This window comes from Pipistrellus kuhlii, unplaced genomic scaffold, assembly GCF_014108245.1.
Source record: "Pipistrellus kuhlii isolate mPipKuh1 unplaced genomic scaffold, mPipKuh1.p scaffold_m20_p_28, whole genome shotgun sequence".
NCBI classification, from domain to species: domain Eukaryota; kingdom Metazoa; phylum Chordata; class Mammalia; order Chiroptera; family Vespertilionidae; genus Pipistrellus; species Pipistrellus kuhlii.
The window spans coordinates 178,223-199,880 of record NW_023425527.1 but is presented as its reverse complement, the minus strand read 5'-3'; the positions used below and the strand labels follow the sequence as shown (position 1 = coordinate 199,880).

The 21,658-nt window shown below is 42.1% G+C and overlaps 1 protein-coding gene and 5 non-coding genes across 7 annotated transcripts in view; all 6 read right to left on the bottom strand.

The window, feature by feature from the left end:
• The window catches only part of TEX14 (testis expressed 14, intercellular bridge forming factor), a 65,434-nt gene extending 60,266 nt beyond the window's left edge, over positions 1-5,168 (bottom strand). Inside the window, exon 1 of one of the 2 annotated variants that reach the window (XM_036454183.2) lies at positions 4,875-5,168. In XM_036454183.2, the coding sequence (XP_036310076.2) occupies positions 4,875-5,010 (136 nt within the window). In that variant the 5' untranslated portion in view covers positions 5,011-5,168. The remainder of the gene's footprint in view (positions 1-4,874) is intronic. The other variant, XM_045587310.1, reaches the window with a different exon arrangement.
• LOC118728131 lies at positions 2,688-2,902 on the bottom strand. The gene has a single exon (XR_004990799.1). It is a non-coding gene; the product is annotated as a small nucleolar RNA U3 (small nucleolar RNA).
• Positions 5,169-7,242: 2,074 nt separating the features above from the next.
• LOC118728127 lies at positions 7,243-7,406 on the bottom strand. Its single transcript, XR_004990795.1, has one exon. It is a non-coding gene; the product is annotated as a U1 spliceosomal RNA (small nuclear RNA).
• A 2,659-nt stretch (positions 7,407-10,065) lies between these two features.
• LOC118728139 lies at positions 10,066-10,229 on the bottom strand. Its single transcript, XR_004990806.1, has one exon. It is a non-coding gene; the product is annotated as a U1 spliceosomal RNA (small nuclear RNA).
• A 4,445-nt stretch (positions 10,230-14,674) lies between these two features.
• LOC118728129 lies at positions 14,675-14,838 on the bottom strand. The gene has a single exon (XR_004990797.1). It is a non-coding gene; the product is annotated as a U1 spliceosomal RNA (small nuclear RNA).
• Positions 14,839-16,052: 1,214 nt separating this feature from the next.
• On the bottom strand, positions 16,053-16,216 carry LOC118728128. The gene has a single exon (XR_004990796.1). It is a non-coding gene; the product is annotated as a U1 spliceosomal RNA (small nuclear RNA).
• Positions 16,217-21,658: the final 5,442 nt, after the last annotated feature.

Below are 21,658 nucleotides of genomic sequence, written 5' to 3'. Positions count from 1 at the left end.
CAAACAGCCAATCACACGCCACTAATTACCAACCCCGCCCCGCTTCTCTCGCAGTTCCACTTCCGCAGCGTCGTTTACCACGTGAGCGCGGACTACAGCCCAGTGCGCAGGCGCGGGCGTGTGGGGTGCGGCCAGGCCTCAGTTTAGCCCTCTGCGTGGAGGCGGAGACCTTTCACAAGAAAAACACGCAAGTGGAAGAGAAAAGCCATGACCCAAAGCAGAACTCTGACATTTGCAAAGCACGCCCTGTTTTTTTATTTTGTCCTCGACTATATAAATGTTTTCCAAATCAAGTGATCATTAGGTACATAAAAATTGTAAATTGTGTTTAAACAAGCAGGACAATACATACATGTATTTAAAGAAAAAGAAAAAAACCCACCCCAGCCAGTGTGGCTAAGCGTTGAACATGGACCTATGAACCAGGAGTTCACCATTGGGGTTGATTCAGGCTCCATCCCCAGCAGGGGGCCTGTGAGAGGCAACCAATCCACGATTCTCACTCATCATTGATGTTTCTATCACTTCCTCCCCATTCCTCTTTTAAATAAACAAAAAAACAAAACAAAAAAAAATTTTTTAAGAGGAGGCCATCTACATAATTTTAAAAAACCTCTTTCTCTTTCCCCTAAGAAAATACATCCCATCCCAAAAATTAACCTTTCATTTCTTGCACTACTAACTCCTTTGGCACACCCTACTTCCTATAAAAACTTTGCTTTGTACCCCTCAGGAAATGGGCTGATGCCTAATTCATGAATTACTTAACAAAGCTGATTAGGTCTTAGATATACTTGTTTGAATTTTGTGGGGGGTTTTGTTGTTAATTCTTTTCTTTTAAATATATTTTATTGATTTTTTTTATATATATAAAGAGGAAAGGATAGAGAGTTGGAAACATTGATGAGAGAGAAACATCAATCAGCTGCCTCGTGCAACTAAGGTGCATGCCCTTGACAGGAATCGAACCCGGGACCCTTCAATCCGCAGCCCAATGCTCTATTCACTGAGCCAAACTGGTCAGGGCTTTTGTTAATTCTCAGGATATTTTCTTTTCCATTGATTTTTAGAGAGTGGAAGGGTGAGAGAGAGGGAGGGAGAGAGGGAGGGATTGCCTCCAGCAAATTAGGAAATCCTGAGGGAGGGAGGGAGGGGGGGAGGGAGGGAGGGAGGGAGGGAGGGAGGGGGGGAGGGATAAATATGAGACATTGATTGCCTCCCACAGGCACCCCCGTTAAGGCAAGAAAGTCAAACCTGCAACCCAGGTATGGGCCCTTGACCAGGAATCAGACCCTTCAGTGCTCGGGGTGACACTGTTACCACTGAGCAAAACTGGCCAGAGATGAATCTTGTGTTGTTTTTTGTTTGTTTATTTGTTTGTTTGTTTTTAAAATATATTTTATTGATATTTTTACAGAGCGGAAGGGAGAGGGATAGAGAATTAGAAACACCAATCAGCTGCCTCCTGCACCCTCCCCACTGGGGATGTGCCCGAAACCAAGGTACATGCCCTTGACCGGAATCGAACCTGGGATCCTTGAGTCCGCAGGCCCTCGCTCTATCTACTATCTACTGAGCCAAACCGGTCAGGGCTGAATTTTGTTTTTAAACAAATAATTCCCTTGCTTGAAGCTTCCTAGCTTCCCAGCTCTTGGGCCAAAAATGAAACATATCTTGCCGGCTTGGTGTAAGCTCAGTGGCTGAACTAGGACGCCACGGTGAGGGCGCATGCCCAGGTTTCCCCTCTCCCTCTCTTAAATCAATAAAAACATATTAAAAATAAATAAATAAATAAAGCTTATCTAAATAGCTTATAAAGCCCTGCATATCTCTCTCCCCTACCAGACCATCTCCCTAATCTGCAGGGGGGACTTTTCTAATTTGCTGGAGGCAATCCATCCACGTTTCCATTGCAGTCTCTTCTTCCCCAATCCCTTCAATAAAAACATATCTTTGGATGATTAAAAAACAAAAAGGAACAAACCAAAACTCCAGATGCAGAAAATTAACAAAGAATTGTGCCAAAAAGATATATTAAATGCTAAATAATGGTTGAAAAAAATAAAAGTGTGAGCATCTAACCTATGAACCTGGAAGTCACTGATGGACTCACATGCCCGGGTTGAGAGCAGATGATCGATCCCCAGTATGAGGCTGCCAACCAATGATTCTCATCTTTGATGGGTTTTTTTTTTTCTTTCTTTCTTTTTAAAAAAATATATTTTATTGATTTTTTTACAGAGAGGAAGGGAGAGAGATAGAGTTAGAAACATCGATGAGAAACACCTATCAGCTGCCTCTTGCACACCCCCTACTGGGGATATGCCCGCAACCAAGGTACATGCCCCTAACCGGAATCGAACCCGGGACCCTTCAGTCCCAAGCCGACGCTGTATCCATTGAGCCAAACCGGTTTCGGCGTCATCTTTGACGATTCTCTCTCTCTAAAATCAGTAAAACCTGATCTTTACCCCATCCACGGAACACATCCCTAATTGTTCAGAATGCTTCCCCAGGTCGGAGTAAATGTTAGAACCAACCAGTAAGTTACAAAGCCAAATGCTGAAGTCCCCCTTAAAGGTCCTTTCTTTAAATGTTGGCAAAATAAGAATTACCCTTTAAAGACTGCTACAAGCCACTCATAATTATCACGAATTACACTGACATTTAAACATAAGGAATGGAAAGCCACTCAGACTGCACTCCCTCCCTCTTACTCTCCCATAGGGAAGAGAAGAGCGATCATCAATGGCTGATGGCAGTTGCAGAAGCAACACCAAAAGCCGGCTTCACGCTCAGGAGGGAGTGCTGTGCCTCCTCCTCGTGGTTTCGGGTGCTCTACACGATCAGAGGAACTTCTCTAGTAACGAACTATAGAAATGATCCCTGAAAGTATAGTCTTAGTGCAGAGTCCCCAGCTTCTGGTGGGTCTACAGCAGCTATACACATTATAGTCAAGGTGATGTTATTTAGGTCAATTTAACCTTAAAATTATGCGCTACTTAATAGTTTATAAAAATTCCATTCAATGGCAAAGTTGAAAACATCACTTTCACTTGTAAATTTACAAGAAACACTTCAAAATAACAATATTAGCATAGGGCTTATTAACATAGAGCTTCCTACTAGCAGCCAATCACATGTTGCAGGCAACTTACTCCAACCCAGAGCAAGATCCTATTATCCTGCCCACCACACCAGGCATCACCTGGTCCAGGGTGTCAGGCCATCTCACTACAGGTTAAGGAAATGCTGTTCCTGTTACTGGTCATGGTGAACTGCCTACTACAGAGGTACCCCAATTTGGGAGACCAGGTTTCCTTTGCCTTGAAAGAAAGAGGAGGGTTACTGGATAGCTTCAGGAGAGGGGCTGGTCAACAGAAAAACCAAGACCATGCCAGGGTTAGAGGGCTGGAACTTCCTGCTCCTCCACTGCCCCGCACCTCAAACCCTGCCCCCACCTTTAGCAGGGAAAAGGGACTGGAGATTGAGTTGAATCACCAATGGCCAGTGATTTAATCAACCCTGCTTAGGCAATCACCTTTAAAGAGGTGATTAAGCCATAAAGCCCCTAAGCAATGAGGCTCAGAGGGCTTCCAGACTGATGAGCACATGAAGCACTGAGGTGGAGGTATATCTGAATAGGACATGTCCTTTATAATAAACCAGAAATGGTAAGTAAATTAGCAAGTTATTGAACCTGGGTAAGGTTAAGAGCAGATTAGATACGACAGAGGAAGAGTCATCAAATTGACAATAGAAGAAAATTCTTAACAGTGCTTTGAGGATTGTGGGACAATACAAAAAAGTCTGACATAAATGTAAGTGGATTTCCAGAAGGTGAGGAGAGAATGGAACAGAAAGAGTAACGGACTAGAATGGATTGGATGGATTGCCTCCAGCAAATTAGAAAGTCCCTGCCTTACAGATTAGGGAGACGGTCTGGTAGAGGAGACAGATATGTAGGGCCTTATAAGCTATTTAGATAGGCTTTATCTATTTATTTATTTTTAATATGTTTTTATTGATTTCAGAGAGGAAGGGAGAAGAAATAATGACAGAAATGTTCCCAAATTTGTAAAAGATATTAATTTGCATATTCAAGGTAAGCAAACCCAGGCAGGAAAAATATTTAAAAAATCATATAGTCAAACCACTTAATTTCTTTAAAAGTATATATGATTCTTCAAATAAAAAATTATAAACTTATATCATGGGGTCCAAAACTCATACAAATATAACACTTACGGAATCTTTATAATAAAGGAAGGGGAGAAATGAGCCTATATGGTTTAAATTTTTATTATGTGAAGTGGTACATTAAGTAGACTGTGAAAAAGTAAAGATACCATGAGTGGTTTGGCTCAGTGGATAAAGCGTCGGCCTGCGGACTGAAGGGTCCTGGGTTCGATTCCAGTCAAGGGCATATACCTTGGTTGCGGGCACATACCCAGTAGGGGGTATGCAAGAGGCAGCTGATCGATGTTTCTCTCTCATCGATGTTTCTGACTCTATCCCTCTCCCTTCCTCTCTGTAAAAAATCAATAATATATCTATCTATCTATATATATATATATATATATATATATATATATATATTTTTTTTTTTAAGTAAAGAAACATTATTATAACCACTAGAGATCCACTAAAAATAGGATACAGAGAGGTGTAGCTAAAAAGCCAGTATTAATAATTCCCTAGCATAAGACCTCTATTAAACAATATGATGGCATTGGGAGGAAACATCTCATCTTATTAATTTAATTTCTGATTTTCCCAAGAATTCATATTTTTTAGGAATGACCTGCTTTTCCTTCCAATGCTATCCAGGAGAGTGGACCCAGTTGCATCTGCCATTTCAACACAGGGCCTACCTTTCTTAAGAATCTTCTTCACTTTTATATAGCTCCCTTCTCTCACATATTCATGGAGCTGAGCTTCCAAGGAGTCATCCTTTAAGGAGCCAAGCCGAACAGGACAGGGAACTGGAAGCTGAACTGCCCGAGACATCCTATTTCAAAAGAAAGTAACATGCTTATTCTAACTGAATCAGAAATGCAAGCAAGCAACTTGGATTATTTCACCACTTCTTTTTGGTTTTAACTTAAAAAAAACATTTTACACACATTTCTTTAACTTTTTTCCCCCTCCCATTTTCATTTATAATGAACAGGATTAGAGAGATGATTACTGAAATTCTACAATATTAACGTTTATTCTCAATGTTACTGTTGAAATTAAAGAACTGAATATATTTGTTACTAATTCTACTAATTCTCAGGACTGAAACAGTAATGACTACTAGGAAGTAAAATTAGAAATAAGAATGTTTGCTGAGACCGGTTTGGCTCAATGGATAGAGCGTCGGCTTGGGGACTAAAGGGTCCCGGGTTCGATTCTGGTCAAGGGCATGTACCTTGGTTGTGGGCATATCCCCAGTAGGGGATGTGCAAGAGGCAACTGATCGATGTTTCTCTCTCATCAATGTTTCTAACTATCTCTCTCCCTTCCTCTCTGTACAAAAATCAATAAAATATATTTTTAAAAAGAAAAAGAAAAAAAAAAGAAATAAGCATGTTTGTGTCTGGCTGGTATGCTCAGTGGTTGAGCATCAACCTATGAACCCAGACATCATTGTTTAATTTCTGGCCAGGGCACTTGCCTGAGTTGCAAGCTCAATCCCCAGTGTGATGTAAATATTGTATTTAGACAGTATGACATGGTGGGTTGGGTACACAGTTCAGACTCTGAAGCTCTGTTGCTCCCTAACTATGTGCCCTGAAAAAATTATTTAACCTTGATAGTCCTCAATTTTTTCCTCTGTAAATGGGGATGATGATAGTCTGAGAGTTGCCGAGAGGTTTAAATGAGCTAATATGTGTAAAAAATCTGGCACCAAGTAAGCTGTGTAGTTAGTGGTTACTGTATATGATATGAACCATGCTGAGAAATCTTAACTTTCTACATGTGGTATCCACACCTGACCATCATGCAATCATGTGTTTGTGCAGCACCTACCATATGTCTCAAATGTGACAGTTGCTACATAAGCCACCTAAAAGTGTGTCCTGCCATCACAATGGGGAGACACAGAGAGTGTGATATGAGGTGAAGTAAAAGGAAAAGCCATGGCCGAAACCGGCTTAGCTCAGTGGATAAAGCGTTGGCCTGCGGACTGAAAAGTCCCAGGTTCGACTCCGGTCAAGGGCATGTACTTTGGTTGCGGGCATCCCCAGTGGGAGGTGTGCAGGAAGCACCTGATGGATGTTTCTAACTCTCTCTCCCTCTCCCTTCCTCTCTGTAAAAAATCAATTAAAAAAAAAAAAAAGAAAAAGAAAAGGAAAAGCCATGAAAGCTGACACATTTGGTAGGTCTTCACCAGGAGGCTTTAGGTTACTGAGAAGTAACTCTTCTTAATTTATACACTGATAGTCCTAGCCGGTTTGGCTCAGTGGATAGAGTGTTGGCCTATGGACTGAAGGGTCCCAGGTTCAATTCCAGTCAAGGGCATTTACCTTGGTTGCGGGCACATCCCCAGTAGGAATCGAACCAGGGACCTTTCAGTCCGTAGGCTGACGCTTTATCCACTGAGCCAAACCAGTTTCAGCACATTTCACTATTTTAGACTCAGTTTCCCTTCCACATAACAACGGTTACTCCACAACTAGAGTGAAAACTTAACTAGGGACCTGGAGAGGTACCTCGGTTGGAAATCTTCCTTTGGGGGACATACAGAAACCAACCAACTGGATCCATGTTTTCCTCTCTCAAATCAGTAAGTAAAAGTTCCTATTATAACAAAAAAATCTATGAGTAGTGGGCCAAAATACCACAAATCATGAGCAGGAACAAAAAACAAGCCTTTATAGTACTTAATGTATTAAAGGCAGCCACATAACTATTTGTATCTAATTTAACAACAAAAAAAGGAGCCGGCCTGAAAACTGAAGGGTTGCAGGCTTGGTCCCCAGTGGGAGTGTGCAGAAGACAGCCAGTCAATGATACTCTGTCATCATTGATGTTTCAATCCCTCTCTTCCTCTCTGAAACCAATAAAAGTATGTTTTTTATTTAAAGGAGAGCCCTAGCTGGTTCGGCTTCAGTCAATACAGCACTAGCCAGGATTCCAGGCTCCACCTCCAGCAGTGCGAATAGAAAAGGATGCCGACAAGTGATTGTCATCACGGATGTTTCTCTCTCGGAGAAGTAGCTTTGAGAGTTCTTCTCTTGAAAACTAACCAACCAGGGGAGAGCGCGAACGCAGTCCCCCACTACCACAAATTATGCAGTCGAGTTTCCCACATTTGGGGAAATCGCAGGGGTCAGCACATCCGGAGTGCAATGGATAAGCCTCGCCCTGGGAAAACCACCTTCGTGATCATGGTATCTCCCCTGCCAGGTAAGTATGAGTTGCTCACTTTGCCTGGCACCTCACCATCATCCTCAACACACTTTGAAGTCATGGTTAATTATACTGGGAGTCCTTTTGCCCTTCGGTTCTAAACTTCAGTGTTAATACTATGACAGAAACTAAGATACATTCTTTTGGGTACCCAGAGGAAATTTTGCCCCGTTAATACACTCGAACCAGCAGTCACCGCGCTACTCATCTACATATCCCGCCTCTCACTCTACGTCACTCTGATACTTGAAGCTGATACAGTCGCTCTATTTGGACCGGGCGACCATCCGGAAGACAATCGTATCTGGAGACAGATTTCAGTTCCTCGCCTTCCCGGGCACAGGTTCTGGCGCGGATCTGTTATAGGGTCTGTTATAACGAGTCTTCCGTCTGCGCTGCGGGCAAGGCAGCTTGGGAGGTAGAGGTTCCAGGCCCGCAGAGGGGAAGGCAGCATAGTGGTGACATATTTTTAAAAATTTTAGAAACTTCTTTCCTTGATTCCTTTAATCTTTCAAAGTCTAGATCTCTTTAATTGCATAGTTCGTAGTTTATTATATAAAGACTTTCCAGTTGAGAACGAGAGGGAAGCCCTGGCTGGTGTGGTAATCGGTTGGGCATCATTTTGTGCACTAACAGGTCCTGGTTGGATTCCGGGTCAGAGCACATGCGCAGATTGTGGGTTTAATCCCCAGGAAGGGGCGTGCAGGAGACAACCAAGGCAGATGTTTCTCTCTCTCCCTTCCTCTCTAAAATCAGTAAAAACAGTTTTTTAAAAAGAAAAATAATGAGAAAACTAAATTGTATATTGAAAACTAAATTTGGCTCTATCCACTGAGCCAAACCGGTCTCGGCTCATTGTTTTAATTCACCCTCCAGGAATGAAGACATTATCAGTAATTATTACTGTAGTTACCTGTATGCAAAAAACCCACAAAACACCAGAATATGAAATTGAATAAATACTATTGATTACAATGGTATCACTCTGATCTAAGCTGTTTCTAAAAAGGCAAAGTTTGAGAAACTTAAAGGAAATTTATCAGAATGAAAACTAACATAATTTTATTATTGTCAATAAGAACTATGGACTAATGTTTCCCCCTCATAAATATTCTGTAACTTTATTACTTAGAGTAAAATAAAATAAAAATGTAACCATAATTATATACATACATCTAGTGCCAAAAAATGTTCACACCTTTTTACCTAGAAATTTCTTTTAATTGACCTAATGGATGTAATTCTAGAGAAAGACAATGTCCTGAACACAAGGATATTCATCACAGATTTACTTATAACTGAAAAAAACCAAAACAAATAAAAATCACTCTCAAACCCTAGATATCAAAGTAACAGAGAAGTGGATTATTTAGCCAACATAACAGTAATATAATAAACAACATGAAAAAATTTATAAGGTTAACAGGACAAAAGATAAAATGATATATATATACCATGAGTGCAATTTTGTAAAAATATGTATCCTTAAGGTAAATTACTTCAGATAGAAGACAGTACATTAAAATGATGTTACTGAGCCAAAACCGGTTTGGCTCAATAGATAGAGCATCGGCTTGGGGAATGAAAGGTCCCGGGTTCGATTCCAGTCAAGGGCATGTACCATACCAGTCAAGGGCATGTACCTTGGTTGTGGGCATATCCCCAGTGGGGGGTGTGCAAGAGGCAGCTGATCGATGACTCTCTCTCATCGATGTTTCTAACTCTCTATCTCTCTCTCTTCCTCTCTGTACAAAATCAATAAAAATATATTTTTTAAAAAAATGATGTTACTGAGTGTGAGATACAGGTTACAGATTTACAGACTTTCAATAATATCAGACTATATTTTTCTTCAGAATGAGGGGACCAACTATTTTGCATAGTACTTAGTATTGAACATAGTACTTAGTATTGAACATAGAGGGTTTAGCATCAGATAGACATAACTTCAAACTGATTTTACCATCTTTTAGCTGTCATAGTTTTTTTAAAAAAAAATATTTTTATACTTTTATTTATTTTTTTATGTTTTAAATATATTTTATTGATTTTTTACAGAGAAGAAGAGAGAGGGATAGAGTCAGAAACACCGATGAGAGAGAGACACCGATCAGCTGCCTCTTGCACATCCCCTACTGGGGATATGCCGGCAACCAATGTACATGCCCTTGGCAACCAATGTACATGCCCTTGACCGAAATCGAACCTGGGACCGACCCTTCAGTCCGCAGGCGGACGCTCTATCCACTGAGCCAAACCGGTCTCGGCTCATTGTTTTAATTCACCCTCCAGGAATGAAGACATTATCAGTAATTATTACTGTAGTTACCTGTACCCCAGAATATAACAACCAACTACAGTGACCAAGTCAAAGACCACGAATAAGCAATATAGAATAACACAGCCCCTCTCTCAGCACAATAATTATTTGGAGAGCTCCTGCTAAGGGTAAGGATAGCACTGGCACGCCTACAAATCTCCCAGATCACTGCTAACCTGCCAGTTTAGGTTGTATCCTAACTAACAGGTCTATCCAGGATCAACTAATAAAGCAAGTCCTTTGTTGCCTTGTACATCTAAGCTACAAATCAAATCACAAAATAGAGTTAAGAGAATAAAATAAAAGCAAATAAAACTTCAGATTCTATTGTTTGCACACGTTACCAGGGGAGAGCGCGAACGCAGTCCCCCACTACCACAAATTATGCAGTCGAGTTTCCCACATTTGGGGAAATCGCAGGGGTCAGCACATCCGGAGTGCAATGGATAAGCCTCGCCCTGGGAAAACCACCTTCGTGATCATGGTATCTCCCCTGCCAGGTAAGTATGAGTTGGGATTGTCCCCGGCACTACCCACTGCTGCGTACACCACTGTAAGGTTCGTGTCACTCATGTAACCGCTCTAATTGGCCTTTATCTACATATAGCGACTAAAAAAATCATCTTTTCGTACTATGTCTTGGTATTGGAAACAGCGGAATACAAGCTTATCTTCCCAGGGAACACGGTCCAAATGGCCCTAAATGTGTAATTTACATACTCCGCCTCCCGGCGTTACGTCACGCGCAGCCTCGAGGGGCGGAATCCGCAGCTGCGCACTATCGCGAAGGACTGGGAAGATGGGTTCCTTCTCAGTCACCGCATTTAGGGATGTCTACCAGGTTATTTTCCTGACCCAAGTCTCCCCTCTCCCAGCTTTCGCTGTAGCGGGAGGTCTTCCGATCTCCCCGGGTGAAGTCCCTTGAGCAAACGGGCATGAAGCCGATTTAGCCCTGAGCCGGCTTCTAGGGTCCCTGGAGACCCACTGTCCACGCCAGCCTTGTACCCTTTCCTCCTCAGAAGGGAGGAAGGAGCAGGGCATCCAATCCAGAATGCCTTGGCTACCTGTTGTGTGGGGTGTATCGCAAAGAGTGAGAGTTTTGGAATCGAAGATCTGGATTGAAATTCAGTGTTCACATATTATGCTTGTTTTCTTTCCATTTCTCCCTGTTCTACCAAATGTAGAAAAATCACTGGGTTTTTCCAAGGTTATAAGTGACTAATGATTATGAAAGTGCACATACTCTGCCATCCCTCAGCACCATCAGCGGTGGCTTTTTCTTGGGACACCTAACTGCAATGCTCACCTCTGCTCTTTCCCCAGTTTTTTTCAAGGGCTTCCTTCTCCTCACTGTAATTGGGGCAATTCTTCACAAGGCCAGTCCTTTCTCAATTGGCATGCTTCCTGCCTCAAAAAAAGGACCCACTTTTCTGATGTCAACTTAGCTATGAATTCAACTAGACCTTTCTATAGCTCACTTCCAAATGTTCATCTCATACCTTTGTCTCAGCCCCAGCAGAAATTTATAAATAATATTCAAACAGCATGCTCCCAATCTGGGATCCTGGTTCACTAAAAGGCTTGCCATCCCTTTAATACAGTGTTTCCCAAATTTTTGACATATGTGTACCCCTTCTATAATTTTCGTAACGCTGAGTACCCCTTGTACTCATGAGAACGTAGAATTAGGCACAGCTAAGCATGGTGCAGAGCATACCCCCACCAAACTCTTCCCGTACCCCTGGGGGTATGCGTACCACACTTTGGGAAACACTGCTTTAATATAAACAGTCAATAGTAGACTCCAAAGGAATTTCAGACTTACTATAACTAAACACTGCTGAGAGTGGGAATGGCAGAGCATCTTCTGGACTAGATTTTCAATAGATCATAACCCAAAGCAAGTCCAAATACCAGCTTCTGCTACCATAAACTAGCCTTAGGAAGGGTCAGTGAATGAGCTGCAAAATCAGAAAGCTGTTTTTTGTTGTTAATCCTCATCAGAGGGTATTTTCCAGTTATTGTTTTATTGAGGGGTGAAAGGGCAAAAGGAAGGAAGAGAGGGAGGGAAAGAAGGAGAGGAAAGAGAGAGAGAAAACACTGATGTAGGAGAGATACATCAATTGGTTGCCTCCCACATGCACCCTTTCAGGGGCCAGGGATTGAACCTGCAATCCACGTACATGCCCTTGACTGGGAATTGAACCCTTGACCTTTCTTTGATGCAAGAGCCTATGCTCTAACCACTGAGAAACACCAGTCAGGGCCAGAAAGCTATTTTGTGATATCTTTGCAGTCACAGTTGTATGATCTGAAATTTTCCCATTTAAATTCCATAGTAATTGTTGTGGCTGGCAAGACCCTGTCGAAGCAGGGCTCCAGGCCAGGGAAGGAATGAGCAACCAGACCCACAACAAAGAATGTAGCATGATACCCTTTAGCTAAGCATAACTGCTAGCCATAAAATAGTTCTGTTGCAAGGCTCAACCCCCAGGCAGGCACACCCTGTTTCCAGTAGCCACATGGCAGAACAAACAGACCAAAACAGGTCAGACAGAGACTGCTTAAGCTGAAAATAAACCCCCACCCCAGGTGTTGTATAAACTTTAATTGTTACCGTACTAGTGGAATTTTCTATAGCTTATAACTGACCTTTCTTTGTTAAAACTTTAGCCAACCATAATCTGCCAGGCATCCCTAAGACGGGGATAAAAGCAGCATGCTAAGAGTGGGTCGGGGCTCTCGTTGCTCGCTGCTGTGTCAGTTGAGACGTGAGCCCAGACTCGAGTTCGTAATAAAGGCTTCCTAAATTCCAATTTGGCTGACTGGTGGTCGTCATTTGCGGGTCACCCACAACAGTAATCACCATATTTTACATATTCTTTCCCCTCCGTTCCTATTTATTCACCACTTCCCAAAATATCTATTCTTGGATTTTTTTAAAATAGCAGCGGTTGAGCGTCATCTATGAACCAGGAGGTCACAGGTTTGATTCCCGGTCACAGCACATGCCCAGGTCGCATTGTGGAGATTGCAGGAGGCAGCCAATCAATGATTCTCTCATCATTGATGTTTCTATTTCTCCCCCTATCTCTTCTCTGAAATCAATACATATATATAAAAAATACAAGAATATAGGAAATAATTTATTTTTTAAATATATTTTTTATTTATTTTACAGAGAGGAAGAGAGGTATAGTCAGAAACATCAATGAGAGAAACATTGATCAGTTGCCTCTGGCACACAACCTATTGGGGAATGAGCTGCAACCAAGGTACATGTCATTGACCTGAATCAAACCTGGAACCCTTCAGTCTGAGGATCAATGCTCTATTCACTTAAAGCAGGAACTGTTTTGTTTTGTTTTTTACTTTATTATTATTTTTTAAAAATATATTTTATTTATTTTTTTACAGAGAGGAAGGGAGAGAGATAGAGAGCTAGAAACGTCGATGAGAGAGAAACATCGACCAGCTGCCTCTTGCACACCCCCTACTGGGGATGTGCCCGCAACCAACGCACACCCCCTACTGGGGATGTGCCCGCAACCAACGTACATGCCCTTGACCGGAATCGAACCTGGGACCTTTCAGTCTGCAGGCCGAGGCTCTACCACTGAGCCAAACCGGTTTCGGCAGGAAATGGTTTTTTATATCCGACATCAAAAACACAAGTGACAAAGGAAAACCTAGATAAAAGAATCAAAATTACAAACTTTCGTTCTTCAAAGGACACTGACAACCCACAGAATGGGAAAAAATATTTGTAAGCCACACTTCAATAAAATGACAACCCAATTTGATATTTAAAAATGGGCAAAAGATCTAAATAGGTTTTTCTTCAAAGAAAATATACAAATAGCCAATGAACACATGAAAAGATGATTAACACCATTACTCATTAGGGAAATGCAAATCAAAACCACTATGAAATATTACTTCACACTCAGTGGGATGGCTAGAATTAAAATGACAGATAAGCCGAAACCGGTTTGGCTCAGTAAATAGAGCGTCAGCCTGCAGACTGAGAGGTCCCAGGTTCGATTCCGGTCAAGGGCATGTACATTGGTTGCGGGCACATCCCCAGTGGGAGGTGTGCAGGAGGCAGCTGGTCGATGTTCCTCTCTCATCGATGTTTCTAGCTCTTTATCCCTCTCCCTTCCTCTCTGTAAAAAAATAAATAAAATATATTTTAAAAATAAATAAATAAAATGATAGATAATACAAATGTTGCTGAGGATGTGAAAAAAACAACAAAACAAAACTGGAACCCTTATACACTATTGGTAGAAATGTAAAATGGTGCAACCACTTGGAAAACAGTTTCTCAAAAAGTTAAATGTAGAGTTACTATATGACTCAGCAATTCCACTCTTAGCTATATACCCAAGAAATATGAAAACTTGTACATGAGTCTTGTTGATCAGTTGGTTAGAGCATAGTCCCTATACACTAAAGTTGTGAGTTCAAAACCCAGTCAGGACACTTATAAGAATCAACCAATGAGCCTGAACCAGTTTGGCTCAGTGGACAGAGCATCGGACTGTCGACTGAAAGGTCCCAGGTTCTCCGGTCAAGAGCATGTACGTTGGTTGCGGGCATATCCCCAATAGGGGGTATGCAGGAGGCAGATGACCGATGTTTCTAACTCTCTCTTCCTCCCTGTAAAAAATCAATAAAATATTTTTATTAAAAAAAAAAAAAAAAGAATCAACCAATGAATGGAACTGCTGATGGATGTTCTTCTCTCTTCCTCCTTCCCTTTCTCTCTCTTTTTCAAAACCAATAAATAAAAATTTAAAAAAGATGAAGCCTGGCCAGTGTTGCTCAGTGACTGGTCAACAGAGTAATTACACCCTACTCTGCTAGACAATGTGGTATATATGTGAATGAACATGCATGCAGTAACCGTTGCTCACACCAAAATGCATTACTGTTGAACGTAGAATAAAACAGGGGAAAGCAGGAATGCAGCCCCACCCTACCACAAATTATGCAGTTGAATTTTTCACATTTGAGGAAATCACAGAGGTCCGCACACCTGGAATACAATGAGTGAGCCTCGCTCTGGGAAAACCACCTTCATGGCCATGGTATCTCCCCTACCAGATAAGTATGAGTTCCTGGAGATTCCAAAACTAAACACATACAATCACTCTCTTCATGCTATTCCTATACTATCACTTACAAAATAAAGACTTCTCCAAATCTCAGTAAAAGCCAGACAATAACATTTTGGATACTGTAATATTTGCAAAAATCAGAAATGTAGGTACAATGTGAACAAGACACTGCTTATTTACATATTTCAGGCACATTTTAGTGGTGTAATGGTGTAATTCTATAGCTCCTGACAAATCTGTCTTTGGGTTTTGTTGATGGGGTAGGCTGAAATATCTGAGTTCTAATCACTGGAACCTGTGACTATTATTGCCTTACTTCGTAGCAAAAGAGATTTTGCAGATATGATTAAGGATTTGAGAAGAATACCTTGAGTTATTCAGGTGAACCTAATGTAACTACAGAGTCCTAATAGAATGGAAGAGGGAAGCAGGCAGGCCAAACAAACAGATGTAAGGACAGGACAGAATGATAACAGCCTAGAGAAGATGCTAAATTGCTGGCTGTGAAAGTGGAGAAAGGGACAACAAACAAAGAATATATAAATGTAGTCTATTAAAAAAATTTTTTTTTGAATTGAAAAACATCAATGAGAAACATAAATGGGCTGTTCCAGTTATTGATGTGTTCATAGCATATCTGGACAACACTCTAAGAAACCAATCTCGTTGAGTTATGTGTCAAGATTTAAGACTCTTGAAACAGCAAAACAGGTAAGGCGACAAATTCTCCTCTATAAGAAAGGTAGGCCTGGTGCAGGGGGCGGTAGTGAGCTGGAGGGGGGATCAATGGGGGAAAGAAGGGGACATGTGTAATACTTTCAACAAGGAGACTATTAAACCTCACAGGGAAGGCTGCGGAGGTAGGTGGGAGGAGATCAAAGAATTTGTATGCATATATGCATAATCCATGGACAGACAATGGGATGATGAGGGTGTGATGGAGGGGAAGGGAGCAGGCTGGAGGGGTTAAAGGGAGGGAAAAGATCTATGTAACACTTCCAACAATAAAGATTAAGAGAAAAAGAAGAAAAAACAAAAACAATGAAGATTTATATAAAGAAAGAAAGATAGCCCTATCACTTGGCTTCGGACCTCCAGAATCACTTATAAAACTAGCATGCTTCTGTAGCAACTTACTGCAATAACCAGTGCTTTAGGTTAAAAGCAATAAGTGAATTTTGGGTCTTTCTTTTCAAACTGTCTTGATTCAGGGGAGAGCGCGAACGCAGTCCCCCACTACCACAAATTATGCAGTCGAGTTTCCCACATTTGGGGAAATCGCAGGGGTCAGCACATCCGGAGTGCAATGGATGAGCCTCGCCCTGGGGAAACCACCTTCGTGATCATGGTATCTCCCCTGCCAGGTAAGTATGAGTTGGTAGTGTTGCCTGACACTTAATCCTCAGATTCAAATCACTTTCAAGATAGGATCACTTTTATCATGCATCCTATTGACCTTCTTAGTTCTGAAATAGAGTTTTCAAACTACAATCACCATGCAGCAATAGTTTGTATATCTGGATACTTCAAAAATCTTAGGAAATATAATGTGTATTGTAAGCATGACCAGCAGTCACTGCGCTTATCTACATATTCCACGCCCCTTTTGATGATCTCACCGAGTCCTTTTCCTAGTATAGTTAGTGGTGCTGTTCAAATGAAACCAAGGTAAAGACACTCGGGAGATTTAAAGATAAACAGTATGAATTTGTTCTTTCCTTCAAGGGCTTGGAGCTAATGACATCACGCAGGTCATCAAGCATGCTCTACATAACTGAAAAAGCAAGTCTAAAAAGATGAAATTTGGCAGAAAAAAATGAAAATGTGCAAAACTACATTTAAAAATCCAGTCCAAGTATTGCTAAAAATAGGTTGTCAGTTCGAAGCTCCCAGGACATGTACAAAACGTGCTCTTTCACATACACAGCAAACGATCACCCTTACTTGAAAATCCAGTTGCACAAACACTCATTCTAATTTTGAATTGAGAAAACTAGGGAAAAGCTCACACAGCAACCCCTCCTACACTCACACACTGACAAGGTCAAAGAGCTCCCCCCTGTGGGAGTGTGATCATGGTCCTCACAGTTGAAAATCCACCTTCATGAAAAAAAAGTGTCTTTCCACAACACTGCAAGGGTCTTCCTTTTTGTTTTTTTCACAGGTGCCTATGAAATCCAGCACAAGACTACCAGAGAATCCATCCTCCAAGCAATTCCTGAGCCCTCCTAAAATCATAATACACTCTTTGAGAAGAGGGTATCCTATCTTAGGCAATGATATGTATATTCAGCCTTCTCAATACTCTCCTTTCTGCTTCACTGTAAATTAGAATTGGAGTTTCCAAGTTTACTTGTCTTTGTCTCTACAAGATTCACACCAGAATCACCCTATTTTCCCAATATTTTTTAAAATATATTTTATTGATTTCAGAGAGGAAGAGAGAGATAAAAACATTAATAATGAGAGAGAATTATCGGTGGGCTGCCTCTTACACGCCCCTCACTGCATATCGAGCCTGAAATCTTGTGCCCTAATCAGGAATCAAACTGTGACTAGGTCCTGATTCATAGGTTGACACTCAACTGCTGAGCCACACCAGCTGGGATCAGCTCTTTTTTTTATATATATAAAATATATTTTATTGACTTTTTACAGAGAGGAAGAGAGAGGAATAGAGAGTTAGAAACATTGATGAAAGAGAATCATCGATCAGCTGCCACTTACACACCCCCTACTGGGGATGTTCCCGCAACCAAGGAAAATGCCTTTGACCGGAATCGAACCAGGGACCCTTGAGTCCACAGGCCTACGCTCTATCCACTGAGCCAAACCGGTTTCAGCTGGGATCAGCTCTTATCTTTATATTCCAGAAAGTTATTTTGCTCTCACTGTTTAACAAAACAAAAAGAAAAAAGGATAACAAGAAATATTGTATACCTTGTTTGAGTGGAGAATTTTAATGTTTTTCACTTATCATTGCAAAAAAAATTTTTTTATCCTCACCCGAGGATATGTTTATTGATTTTAGGGAGAGAGAAACATCCATCAGTTGCCTCCTATATGTGCCCTGACCGGGAATCGAATCATGACCTCTTGGATCATAGGTCAAAGCTCAACCACTGAGCCATGACCCTGGGTTTGATTCAGAGTTTCTTATAAAATATATTTTATCGCCGAGACCAGTTTGGCTCAATGGATAGAGCGTCGGCTTGGGGACTGAAGGGTCCCGGGTTCGATTCCGGTCAAGGGCATGTGCCTTGGTTGCGGGCATATCCCCGGTGGGGGGTGTGCAAAAGGCAGCTGATCGATGACTCTCTCATCGATGTTTCTAAATCTCTCTCTCTCTCTCTCTCTCTCTGTACAAAATCAATAAAATATATTAAAAGATATATATATATATATATTATCAATTTTATGAGAGAGAGAGAGAGAGAGAGAGCGCGCGCGCGCGAGAGAGAGAGAGAGAGAGAGAGAGAGAGAGAGAGAGAGAGAGAGGAAGGAAGTGAGCGGGAAAGAGGAAGAGAAACACTGATGAATGTGAGAGCGAAACATTAATCGCATTATCAGCTGCTTCCTGCACACCCCAACCCAGGGGATCAAGCCCTCAACTCAGGCATGGGTCCTGACCAGGGAACGAACCAGCAACCTTCTAGTGTACCAGACTATGCCTAGCTGAGCCACAATGACCAAGGCCAGAGTTTTTCAGATCAAATCACATCACAAATGTAAAACAACTTTTCTTTGGCATTTTAAAATTGTAAGCACTTTTTATTTTTGCTTTCTTTTTAAAAGAATATATTTCTTTTTTGATTTCAGAGAGGAAGGGAAGAGAGATGGAAACATCAGTGATGAGAGAGAATCATTGATCGGCTGCCTCCTGCACACCAGTTTCTGGGGATCGAGCCTGCAACCCAGGCAAGTGCTCTTGGCCGGAATCGAACCTGGTATCCTTGAGTCCACAGGCTGATGCTCTATCCACTGAGCCAAGCCCGATAGAGGTATTTTTGCTTTCTTCTTCTTTTTTTTTAAAATATATTTTATTGATTTTGTACAGAGAGGAAGGGAGAGAGATAGCAAGCTAGAAACATCGATGAGAAAGAGTCATCGATCAGCTGCCTCTTGCACACCCCCCACTGGGGATATGCCCGCAACCAAGGTACATGCCCTTGACCGCAATCGAACCCGGGACCCTTCAGTCCCCAAGCCGACGCTCTATCCATTGAGCCAAACCGGTTTAGGCTTCTTCTTCTTCTTCTTTTTTTTTTTAATCTTTATTGTTGAAAGTATTACATATGTCCCCTTCCCCCCCCACTCCCACCCCCACCATCCGCTCCCTATCTCATCTGCTCCCTACCCCAGGCCCTCACCACCCCACTGTTGGGGTAACCTGGGCAGGTGTCCTGACCAGGAATTGAACTAAGAACCCCTTTGGTACACAGGACGATGATCCACCAACTGAGCCACACCAGCTAGAGCTGTAGGCACTTTTTAAAAAAGTCTCACAGCATTAGCACTTTGATGAGCTAGGTTTCATTCAACTGAATACACACATTAGGATGTTTTTAAATGGAGAAAGAAGCTAAGATTTATTACCTACCATTTCTGTGCCAAATACTTAATATGTATTCATTTAATCTTTCCAACAACCCCATGAAATATTACCTTCTACTTGCAGGTGAGAAAACTCAGTAAACTTGCTGAAAGTCTCACAGTTGGTAATTTCCAGAGATGTGATAAAAGCTAAATTTGTATGACTCCAACACTTACATCCATCATTGTGCCTCTCAAACTTTTTCAAAAAGTAACCCCAATTGCAAAGAAAAATAAAAACATATACCTAGGAGACTACTGAAGTGTCCAGTTTAATCAAAGTTTCTATCTTAAAATGTATTTTTATGTTTGCAGTTCACTCTACAATATATTAATACTCATTCAATGAAAAATGTTTCAATTCAATGAAAATTGGTTTACCAATTAAATTACTCAACTCTTCTCTCTCTCAAAAAGCAAAACAAACAACAACAACAACAACAAACATATTTGACAATACCTGATACTACAGGAAGGAAGATGCACCTTCCATATAAATCCTAGTTTTGTTAGTTCCTGGCCTCATCAACTTGGATCCTCATTTGAAAGCCTGAATATGCAAGCTTTAAAAAAAAACACAAAAAAGAAACCCTGAAGAATGATGGTAAAAACAATAATTACAGGCAATTCAAGGGTCAGAATAAGCTATAAATAACACATAATTGTACAGCCACCAGTTTCTTAACTCTCCAATGCCAATGAAACAAAATTCTAAACACTGCCAACCCCATTGAATTTGACCAAATCTAACTGAAAAATTGTCCTTACACATGTTAACACCAGCCGCTTTATAAGCCTAAGCATGCATCCTCCCTGTGGACAACTTTATGGAATGCCCACGGTGTGCCTGGATGTGGATCCTACATACTTAGAGGTTAAGCAACGTACTGACCGGCAACAACACTTGGATCAGTCCCACCCGACTTCCTCTGCCCTACCACATAGGGGACACACACTTTTCTTTCTTTTTCTTTTTCTTTTTTATTAAATATATTTTATTGATATTTTACAGAGAGGAGGAAGGGAGAGAGATAGAGAGCTAGAAACGTCGATGAGAGAGAAACATCGACCAGCTGCCTCTTGCATTGCCTACCGGGGATGTGCCCGCAACCAACGTACATGCCCTTGACCGGAACTGAACCTGGGACCTTTCAGTCCGCAGACCGACGCTCTACCACTGAGCCAAACCCGGTTCGGCGGGACACACACTTTTCGAACTCATCACCACCCCAAGAGGGGCTCACCATTCGGAAGTCGCTCGTGGTAGAATAAAAGGTTACTGGGCTTTCATTTTGGCTTCAAGAAAACGGAGCTATGGCCGAGGCCGGTTTGGCTCAGTGGTTAGAGCGTTGGTCTGTGGACTGAGGGGTCCCAGGTTTGATTTTGGTCATTGGTTGCAGGCACATCCCCCACCGGATGTGCAGGAGGCAGCTGGTCGATGTTTCTAGCTCTCTATCCCTCTCCCTTCCTCTCTGTAAAAAAAATAAAATAAAAATCAATAAAATATATTTTAAAAGAAAAGAAAACGGTGCTATGAGCGCTACCATGTTTCCCCTCCAGCAGACGGGCAGCGAGCATTCGAAACGTGAAGGATTTGCTAAAGCGGCCATCCTATGTTGCTCCGAAAGAAATCCTAACGCACCTAGGCAAGGACAGATTTCGTAGACCTCCTCTCCAGCCCCTCCACATCCTCAGTTTTGCAGGCCATCTTTCCCCAACCCTGCACCCGAACAGGAGCTCCAGCGTAACCCAACTGCTGCACCTTAGAACGGGGAAGCCCATGCCCAGCCCGCTCTGGGGATATTACTTGCTTACCTTTCCAGCAACTTCTTAGGCCAGGCAGGACGTTAGGAACCAACGGCCTCAGAATTCACCTTGCTCCGGGCTGGTCTCGCACAAAGCCGTTGGAGACAAAGCGTTGGAGGACGGGCGGGTGGGAGGACTGGACGCGACCCCTGGAGGAGGCGGGCTGGCCCATAATCCCCCGCGGTGGCGAGGGCGGGAAAGGCAGGTGGCGGGCTAGTCCACAGTCCCTCTCGATGGCGAGGGCTGGGAAGGCAAGGAGGCGGGGGGGGGGGGGGGGGGGGGGAGGGGCGCGCGCGCAAGGAAATGGGAGACAGCAAGAGAAAGCCTAAAGAGGCTGGAACCCTGTAATGGGGACCCAGATGCCTCATCTGTCCGTTCCATATCCCAAACCGGTCACTGCCCAGCGTGTGTGCAA